The 11,046-nt window shown below is 37.4% G+C and overlaps 1 protein-coding gene across 2 annotated transcripts in view; it reads left to right on the top strand.

Moving 5' to 3' along the window:
• Positions 1–6,413: 6,413 nt before the first annotated feature.
• LOC106941861 (gamma-aminobutyric acid receptor subunit gamma-1-like) overlaps positions 6,414–11,046 on the top strand; it is an 11,642-nt gene continuing 7,009 nt past the window's right edge. For both annotated transcript variants that reach the window (XM_015024994.1, XM_015024993.1), the window contains exons 1-4: positions 6,414–7,583; positions 7,829–7,911; positions 9,771–9,908; positions 10,000–10,152. In XM_015024994.1, coding sequence (XP_014880480.1) covers positions 7,327–7,583; positions 7,829–7,911; positions 9,771–9,908; positions 10,000–10,152 — 631 coding nt within the window. In that variant the 5' untranslated portion in view covers positions 6,414–7,326. The remainder of the gene's footprint in view (positions 7,584–7,828; positions 7,912–9,770; positions 9,909–9,999; positions 10,153–11,046) is intronic.

Below are 11,046 nucleotides of genomic sequence, written 5' to 3'. Positions count from 1 at the left end.
TCTCTTGAGACTGACTGCTTCGTGTGTGTGTGTTTCTCTTATCTACCTGAGATTTGCAGATTGGGTGATTTTGGTCCCCGCTGTTCAAAAATGTGTATGAACTCGTGGGATGAGCCACCCTTAACGCATACTGTTAAGATTAGGGACTCCTTTTCAAGTTATAAAAAGAAAAAGAGAAAAACATGGAATTTCTCAGCAGGCAAACATGTCCTTTTTGTTATTTCTGCTCGCTGAAATAAAATAAAAAAAGGATTATAGTAGATCTCAGGAGGCATTGTAATCCAGTCAAGCGTGATAAAAACACAAATCTCATAGCCATGATCGATTATGGCATCATTTACCAGCTGCAGTCCAAGAGTCTCAGCTAATTTTCAGTTTATAGATGCCAGTTATTGCCTGACAGTCTGAATGTTTGGTGCCTCTTGGAGAAGTTTTTACCAAACTCCTCAAATTGAAACCTTCCCTCACCAACAGTTTGGATGAGAACTTATTATTTGTGAATAAAGCATCAGTTTTGGACTTTTAATGGTTTATTTTTAACAGTATTGGACAATTATTAGGATCTAAAATGTGCACATGCAAGTAAAAACATATTGTATATCATTGGTGAAGATAAATTCCCAATAGATACTGGTAACAACCAAAGCTCTCTCTCACACACACACAAAAATCACAGCAAATTAGTCAGTAAATTGAGTAAAAAACTGGAATGACAAAGGTTTTGAAGAATCTTGCTTTGTGAAGAATATCTTATTAGTAATAACTTTAATAGTTTAAATTTATGAGAAACTGTCCTTATGCGTTCCTCCGGTGTGATTTTCTTTCACATAAACAGTCTCCAAAGCTTGGAGGTTTTGGTGATGTGGAAAAAGTGGATAAATGTCAAGTTATTGCCTGGGCCATTTTAAAAGTGTTACTCTCTCTCTGAAACCATTTTAAAGGTTTTTTTTTTTTTTTTTTTTTTTTGCGTGTTAAGGACTGTTATTTGGAAATCAGTGCTTGTACCATCTTCATATTCAAATCCAGAAGTTTCCAGTACAGTTCTCCATGCATCCTTTTGGCACAGTTTTTTCATTAGGTGGTGTGCAGAACTATTTTTCTTCCAAACATTGTGTGGGCAGTGATTTGTAGAAAAGTTTAGCTTTGGTCTCATCTGACTATGATGTGTTTTTCTCATATTATACTGACTAATCTTCAACTTTCTTCTTTTCCATCTTGTAGTGAGTGTGCATAGAGGCCATCATGGTTGAATGTATTACTTACTGTTTTCATGGGAAAATATTGCACCTGTTTTTTTTCCAAATGTTATTAGAACATTTCCGTGATGGTTGGCTATTACACAACTATTTTTATTATTCTTTTCACTCATCTGTCAATAGTTTAATGAAGGGCACTTGGCCATAGCGGCTCCATGGTGAAATGATCCATTAATTTTGGGATTATGGCTCCAAAGGAACACACTGGGACATTGATTAGGAATGAAACAATGTCTGTTACAACAATTAAACTTTTTATTTAAAGCCTCTTTGCATAATGTCATACCTCTCTGTGCATTTTTTTTCTTCATGTATTCTATACTAATTCCAATTTTTTCATTAAAAACTAATGACGTAGAAATGAATTTAGCTGATGGCTTTGTTTTTATTTTGTGCCTCTGATCACTTTGCATAATATCTGAGGATGGTTTTTGTATATGAACTAGTTATCATCCTCCTTCCTCATATTTGTTGCTTTAAACTTAAACTCTTAAAATTTCCAGATGTCTTTCATGGACAAAATATGTTAGGCAGAGATTTAAAGTATTAAAAACAAAATGTCAAATCACATTTTAAATATCTGAATGTGCTTGCAACAGACAAGTGCCAACTATGTTTTGTGTCTCTTCAGCAGAGCTCAGGTTGTAAGACTGTAAAGAAATTAACATAAAAACGACAGACCCCTGTCTGTGGATTTAACAGATTTATGAAACCGTCAGTGTTGCAGTTCGTTCCTTCACAGCTTTTCTGATTAGTTTTGGCAGAGCAACTGTTGTTGATTTAAGCTCAATGAGAGTCAGAACAGGAAAAGCATAGAGGGAAAGAGCTGCCAAGGAATCAGTTAATCATCATTTAAAGTCTCTCCAGGATCAAAGCTGAACTGGGACTGCAGCTTAGTGCTGAAAGCAGCGCCCCTGGTGGGCTACATCCAGCTCCATTGCCTCTAATGACAACCCCATGAAAACTCCCAAATATAATGAGAAAATGCTACTAGGTTCTTAATGTCTGCAGCAGTGCAGGCTGTTGTCTTTTACCAACACTTTCAGAGCATGGTTGGTCATATTGACAGTGATGAGGTCAGAACAGATTTAAACTTGACATGAGTGTAATATTTATTTGGGGTGTGAATGACATCTGCATCAGCCACAGGCAGCCTAATGAGAATCGCAGTTTCCATCAGTCTGGTGTTTTAGGGTGAGAAATTAAAGTTTGATGAACACTTTTTTAAAAATGCATTTATTCCTTGTGCCATAGGAGAATGATGGTTTAGTTTTATCCTGATGTCAAAACATCTAGAAGTTTTGTTCATAAATGAAGGCTAGAAATGGCAAAAACTGTATTTAGACTTCTTTTTGTAATTTCATAATTAAGGTTGTTGGCTTCCTGTATTTGTTGATTCCTTCCCTCACTTTTCCTTCATTTGTTTAATCCATAGTATTATTTTTTTTCTTCTTGTTTCAACATTTGCTTCCTAGTTTTTACTCTTCCATTGTCCTGCCTCCAGTTCTTTTATTAATAAAGGTGTAGATTTATTATGAGCCTATTTTTAGATTATGATCAGCACTTTAGATCTTTGTCGTATCCCCACCACAACATCATTTAGGCCTTAAGGTGACTACACAGACATATTTGTCTATTCATTAGGTCACTGTGTCATGGGTGAGATCATGCCTATCAGAAATTATTCAGGAAAGAGTAGCTTAAATCCCGGGCTGAACGCCAGGTCCGCAGGGATCCTTATAGTATCAAGTCTGTGTTTATTAGCGGGGAACTACAGCAGCAGCGTCATTTGGCACAAGCTGAGAGTTCGACCATGTGGAATGGTCTGTAATAGAAACAGCAGGACTCATCAGATAGCAGACACATAAAACTGCTTATAGCTCTGTTTAAATTGCATTCCAGAAGTGCTGCTGTGTACACTGAATCCAAGCACCCTTCCTTTGACATGCAACCTGACACAACCCTGTGCTTTGATTGTGCAAACACAAGACCAATATCAAACATCTATTTTTTTGTGTGTGTGTAGAGCTAAAAACTGCTGATCTTTCATTTTCGGTGCTGAAAAAAGCACAGGTCAGAACTGTGCTTTATAAGCTAAAAGCTGGTTTTTGCCCTTGGGGAGTCCCAGCAATAATATTGAACATCCTCACACAGCACAATCTATGGAACAATTAAAGTGAATGTTTGTTCTGAGGAAACAATGAGACAACCAGTTATCCACATGGGATGAAAACCTGGTATGCTATTCAAGCTTCACGTTTAACCTTGGATTCATTTTAGGGATTTTCTGCTTAGAGTTACAAGAAGCCCATTTCTTATTGTTGGACATATTTTACTTTGTATGGTTTAGGAACACATTCCGTTATGTAAAAGTATAAAAAATAATGCAAGAACACATTTTCTGTGGGTTTCTGCTGGATTTTAAAATATAACATGAATCCAAAAGCCGTCATTTCTATTGATACATGTCTAAACAATGTTACGAAAGTTGATAGAGGAGGTAGAAAAGATTACTGTATGTGAAACAACAGTCTAAAGTGAAGTATGTTTTTGCGTAAAACTGTGTCCTGACTTTGATTTCTGTGAATACAGGTTTCATGTTTAAACTCATACTAAGATCACATATCTTCATTTAAATAGGTGAAAACTCATAACTTTTACTTTTAAATGAACTTCAGGCATCCAAAGGACTACAATTTGGAATAAGACCATAACGTAAAATGTGCAAAAAGTGAAATGCTCTGAATATTGAGAAGGTGCACTGCATGAGACCACTTCTTCTGTTTCCTTAAGAATTGCAGTTTGGCCTAAAAATAAACTCCATATTTGTGTCAAAAAGTGGCAGGTTGATCCTAATTTTAGAAGCAAAGAGAATAGTCAGATTGAATTGAAAAGAAACATGATGTTACAGATTTGAGCAGCTTGGGTGCGTAAGTCATGGATGGAAGATTCAAATTGATTTTTCATATAGCAATAAAACAACAAAAACAAAATATATAAATCCTCTGTTAAAAATCTTGTCTGTATAGCTTGCTCTTAAATCCAAAAATCCAGCATGATTTGGCATGTATTATAGTTGGTCCAAAGTTCTGAAATGTTGGCATTCAAGGGTGAAGCATCACTGATGAACCCAGATGTTCTGGATGTTTTACATCTGCAGCACAGCAATGTTTATTGCAGATTTAATTTATTCATTACATCACCTCTGTTGACAGTTGAGTTAGCAAACATTCTGGTTTCTTGCCATGATGTTAAAATCATAAAACGGAAGTGAACCCTTTAGCCTCTTTATTTTGCTATTAATAATGTATTTGATTTTCTGCATTTCTTCAGCTTCTATATCTTGTGTTAGCTAAACTGAAAATTTGACATTCACTCCCTCTTTCAGATCGAGTGTCTTATATAATAAGATATAATAAACTAATCAGATTGATATTAGGTTTTCCAATAATTTAATGCCATGTGGACTCTACATTTTCATACAGTCATTTAACTACAATGAAGAGCTTTGTAAAAGCCCATCCCATCTGCTTTTGAAAGATTTAAGAGGTAATCTTCTAGCTCAGTGGTGCTGATCAAATGCATTGATTCACTGATCAGAATCAGCACCCCTACAATAAAACAGAAGTTTTGTCAAGTTGTTTGTCAAGACTGAAACACATCAGCAAACACCATCAAGAAACAACAGATGCTTTAAAGAAGCCTTGGAAGGGAAATCAGGGCACTTCCAAACTATTTGGCTTCCATCACTCTACTGAAACAATGGTTATTCACAAATAAAAATAATAAAATAAAATAAAATAAAAAACAGCTGTGTTTTGTCTTAATATTAGATGCCCCAGCAAACAGAATGTTGCCTTTTTCTACAAAAGAACAAGGCAGCATGTCTTTTAAATGAGTCAGAAGAGATCAGGGACAATGGATAGATGACACAACAGTAGAGAGGTTTGGCTATTGTGCAAAGCATCATGTTTTAAAAAAAATCTAAACTTGAGATGTTTGCGTAAACAGAACATCCCAACTTTTTAAGCACTGTAGTGAAGGACTTGCTTTGCAGTCACATGACTCAAACTTCATCCATAATGATATGAGGGACCTAATGAACTCAGGCAGCAAAGTGCTATTCCTCCTGAATTGCTATACAACTTTCACACATTTTGGCTTTTTCAAAAACATAATAGTGAGCTTGATACTCAATTTGAGAACCTGACAAAGACACAATCATTTTAATTTTATTATATGTCAAATTTAAATGAAGCAGAGTCGATTATTTTACCAAGAATATATATTTTATAGAAAGCAGAATAAGCAACTGAATTAATAAAATCATGTATGCAGCTTGTCAACTGTTAAATGAGAAATCAAAGCCGATTTAATCTGTTAGATGTGTGGGAGATGTTCCATCAGAGTATAACTAAAACGTGTTTGGCATATACTCAAACACACCACAGCTTAAATTTCTCCAGGATCTGTTCTCGTCAAGGTTCTCAGCCTAATAGATGGTTGATGTCCATGTGATCTAATTCATCATCTGGCCAGAAATCACCTCTACTTTCCTTTGAAGGTTTAAAAGGTGCGTATAGCTGCCTGATTTTCCTCGCGCAATAATATTCACCTTCAGTTCACCAGATTAATCAAGCACTCATTCTCCTTCGATGAAACTTTGGGAATCTCTGGATATCTGTTGATGTTTTACGGTTATCTCTCTTCTTCACAGTTCAGCCATTGGGCCCAGTAAACAGGAAGATGAAGACTACGAGGATGTGCCCATAAATAAAACCTGGGTGTTATCGCCAAAGGTCTATGAGAGTGACGTGACTTTAATCCTCAATAAACTGCTGCAGGGCTACGACAACAAACTGCGGCCTGACATCGGAGGTAAGAAAAAAAATCCTCTCATCTCCACGTAACACCTTCTGCATTAGAGGAAACATGCTCTGAGTATTCAAACGAGATTTCTAATATTTAAAGTTTATTTCTATTTATTGTGATGAGTGTTATTATTGTTATTGTCAGCTTGGTTGTTTTAGGACAGAAACCTGCAGCGTTACATGTAAATCCATGTCCTGACGTTATTTTCCAGTGCGGCCGACAGTGATTGAAACAGCAGTTTATGTCAACAGTATCGGACCAGTGGACCCCATCAACATGGTGAGGCAGTTTCCGCCAATTTAGCTGCAGCTTGTTTTCATTTTTATGCATTTAATCATTTTGAAAAGTTGGATTAACCATCAAGATGGACAACTATCTGACCAAACCTACCAAGAGGTGAACAAAAATTAATAGCTGAAGTATCAGTCTAATAAAAACTCATTGCTAATTGTTTGGCATGTGGAGTGATGGTCCAACCAATGTCTGCAATCAGCTATGGAATTGCTTGCAGTATAAGGCTTGGTTCTGTAACAAAATATGGGGACAATCACACAGAATCTGCTAATGGAGATTAATCTGGCCAGAATGGATTGGGAACCAGTAAAATTCGCTCCCAAGGAGAACTGGGCTTAGTTCTTCTAAATCCAGACCATGATGATATTAAGCCTTTCTCCTCTTTTGCCAAACGGTGAATGGAACTCTGCATTTCTCTGTGCATGCTAAGCAGCCTGACATGATCCTTTTAGTAAATGGTAAATGACCTACACTTGTGTAGCAGTAGGTTTATATCTGATGTGCTCTATGCTGCAATCATACATTCACTCATTAGTGCACACACTCACATCTACGTTGATGGTAGAAAGCTACACTGTAGCCAATTCTACCCTGGGACAAACTGAGAGACTCAGCAAGGCTGTCAATCAATTGTTGCCACTGGACCCTCGGAACACCACCACCAGCAGGCGACGTGGAGGAAGAGTCTGTCCCAAAGACAGTTGGGGTTTGAGCCCTTAACTTCTGATCCATTGTCACCCAGAATTTTGAACTATTATAGGGTTGCTGAACTTGTGTCTTTCATGTCTTAGGATGTGTTTCTGTTCAGCAAGCATGATGCAACCAAAAAGTGGTGAAAGAAGTTCTGATAATTGGAAAAAAAACAACAACGTATGCATACTAAAAACTTAACACGAATTGGAAAATGGATACCAGTGTTTGCAATGACCTTTTCTTACAGGAATACACCATTGACATCTTCTTTGCCCAAACATGGTACGACAGCCGATTGAAGTTCAACAGTTCGATGAAGCTGCTCATGCTTAACAGTAACATGGTAGGCAAAATCTGGATTCCCGACACCTTCTTCAGGAATTCCCGAAAATCCGATGCCCACTGGATCACAACTCCCAACCGACTTCTGAGGCTGTGGAGTAATGGGCGAGTCATGTACACACTGAGGTAGGACACTTGCAGGCCAGATTTTTTCAAAATGATTTTGTCAGCATATTTAATGTTAACTCTAAAGATCTTTGTTGTTTGTGCAGCTTTAGTGTGCACATCTGTGTTTCTTTTTAAAGTAACTCCAGTTTGTCAAACCATGAACTATTTGTCTGTTTTATTGGTGTTTCAGAGAGAGTGAGAGAATAAGCACACAAAAGAATGTTGAGACTTGATGTTCTTCTGTCACAATTCTGTTTTATCAGGTTGACTATTAATGCGGAGTGTTACCTTAAGCTGCATAACTTTCCAATGGATGAGCACTCGTGTCCGCTGGAGTTTTCGAGCTGTAGGTTGTCAAACGTAACATTCTCTCATTTTTGAACCCGTCATCTTGACTTCAGCTTCCTAGCTCTCCTAGAACAAGGGACTAGCACAATGGCAACACCTGTGTTCATTCTCCTTGCCAGAGAGTCCATCTGCTTGAGGCTGTACCAATCTATCATCTGCTCCACCAGCAGAAAGAGGAGGTCACCTACTACCATTTTGCTGACAGACTTAATGAATTCTGCACCCTTCCCCAGTCTGATTCATGCTGTCTGTCATCCTTCATTTGTCTCCTGCATTGTGCTTTTGCTTCTCATGACTTTTCATGCTCTTAATCTTCCACACACCAGTGGAAAATACAAAGAATGTTCCACTGAGTTTATGTCAAATGTCAGAGCCAGTTCAGTCACAGGAAATGTCATCAAATCAGCATGAGTTTGTGATAAAATCAAGCCTAAACTGACCTTTTGTGTTACAGTACAGTAGTAGATGGACATGGATTTTTTTAAAAAATAGATATTTTACATCAACGTAATATTTGGTCTCTAAGGAAACCAAGAAATGACCTTTCCTGGAAGTCTATTGTCACGGTAATGGAAAGCCAGAAAAAAAGGCCAACTGTTTAGAAAACATAAAAGATTACAGAGTAAAAATTGACATACTGAGAAATCCCTTTGCAGCTCTTTCAGGGATCTTTCAAGGCATTCCCAGACCAGATGAGATTTGTCCAGTGGGTTCTGGGTCTCCCTCTGAGGTGGCATACTGATCAGAAGCCTAAAGTACCTCAATCAAGTAATTTTGATATAGAGGAGCAGGACCTTCACTCCATGTTCCCATCTGATAATGAAGTTCTTCACCTTATCCCCAAGCCAGAGCTTTCAGCTCAGCTCTTTTAAAACCTTTAAGGTGTCACTCTGCATTTTTAAGACAATTTCCAAAATCGCAAAACTAATAAACAGGATCAAGAAACAATTACCAAAATAGAAGCAAATATTTCCACATATTGCTACTGACTGTGGGGGTACAAAAAGGTGTGCCCACTGGATCCCGAAAGTGAAGTAGACTATTTGGAATTAACTTAATTTGCAAACTTGAAGAAATGTATTGTGACTGAGCAGGTCAGTGACATTTTGAATGCTTCCCTCTTCTTTGCCCTGATACTGTTTCCTGTGAATAGCAACCACTCATACACTATGTAAAGGAAGGATGTAGCCACTCTGATTTAAAGCAAAGATCTCAATCTTGATTTTATTCAGTCCACAGTACATAATTCATGTAGGCGACAGAGACGTGCCTTTTTGCATTAAGTATCCTAACTGAAGTATTTATATTTATGAGTTATTCTTGATAGTTTTAACAGTCATAAGTTTTATTCATTTTAGGGCCAGCCATAAAATAAATCTGCTGTTCACTCAGTGCCATAGCAGCCAAATGTGCTTATGAACTTGCTTGCTCTTTAGAAAGGATACAATAGGAAAGACCTTTTGCCACTTTAATAGATCAAAAACAGCCCTTCCTTTCCAACTGATGAGATGAAGAACAATTCCTCTTTTGTCCTGATTTAGCTAATTAGTTTTCCACTGCATTAATGTGGAACAACATCCCATAACTTCAGTCTCATTAATGGCTTATCTTACTTAAAGTAGAGTAAACCAGAAAGCACAAAAGCAAAACCTTGCCCAAAGCAAATTTTGAAATATTCCATAGTGGGTTGTGCCAAGAGACACTGATGGCTATGACCAAATGTAGAGATGAGTGGAAGGGGTTAAGGTGCATTGGCTACACCCGTCTTTCTTGCACAGTCTATGTGTGAGCTACGTTGAACAACACCTGATGCTGTGAGGCAGGCTTTTGTTTCATCTGTTTTGGGGTGTTCTGCAGATGGTTACCCAAAAAACGAGATCACATATCGGTGGCAGAGGCGGGCAGTGGAGGTGGCTGACCAGCGTTACTGGAGACTCTACCAGTTTGCTTTTGTAGGGATGAGGAATACCACCGATGAGGCACACACTCAGTCAGGTAAGACAGAATCGCCTTCCTGTTTTTAGTTTTGCACCGCTTTAAGTTGAAACCCCACCCTTTAATCTTTAATTTGCTTAATCTGTTTCAGGGGAATATGTCATAATGACAATATTTTTTGACTTGAGTCGACGGATGGGCTATTTCACCATTCAGACCTATATTCCCTGCAGCATGATAGTGGTCTTGTCCTGGGTGTCCTTCTGGATTAACAAGGATGCCGTCCCAGCTCGGACATCTTTAGGTTGGAAATCTTAACAAAATTTTACCATTTCAAAGTCTAGCATGCTACCAGACTGAGGTCCTGCAAGTTTTCTTTCTTTATGAGCAAATAAACCAAAATGACACACCACAGTCGATTAATCTTGGATTTTCGGAACCAAAAAAGAAAAAAAAAAAAAAACTTCTGCCTTTTCTGCAGTAAGTTGGAGGAAATTCTGACTCATCCACTCATTGAAATCATAGACACTAAGTGATTTTAGTGAACCATTATGTGGTTGTACAAAAAAAAAATGAAACGACATTACCAGGAAAATTTTGATAAGAGGTCCTGTGGTACTCCGTACAATTAGCAGAGAGGCATGAATAGATAATATGAAAATAGAGCCTTGGGGAACTCACATGTAATCTTTACTTTGGTTACCAAGCCGTCCTTAATCTTAACTGATTATAATGTTTTCCCAAGAATAAAAAATAAAAACAAATACATTTTTGTTTCTTTTAATATAGCTAAATGATTGTCTTGGTAGGTCATCTGTTTTTTTTAAATCTGTGGTTTTCTTGGTACTGATATTGTTTAAAAAAATAATTGGAATTTATAATGTCTTTGGAGATGATGAATGACCCCAACTTAAAAATGACTCTTGCTCTCATGTTCATCTGTGACTAAAGATTTAAATGCAACAACCATTCAACTAACTGGAGGACATAGGAACTAATGCACAACAGTCTGAACACATGAACAAAGGAAACTAGGGAGGATTTATTCTGACAAAGCTAAAGACAAACAAGCTACAAACGTGCGACAGATGATTAGTAAATGAGTATCAGGTGAGATGGGGAAGCAGAAAGCAGGCCTGTCTGAAATCGACTGGGAAAGAAATATATATATGTATGTTGTATAAAAAAAAAAAAAAAA

Source organism: Poecilia latipinna, unplaced genomic scaffold (assembly GCF_001443285.1).
Source record: "Poecilia latipinna isolate Pla-1442-1.1 unplaced genomic scaffold, P_latipinna-1.0 Scaffold3903, whole genome shotgun sequence".
Lineage (NCBI taxonomy): Eukaryota > Metazoa > Chordata > Actinopteri > Cyprinodontiformes > Poeciliidae > Poecilia > Poecilia latipinna.
This window is presented reverse-complemented; position numbering and strand designations above follow the sequence as displayed.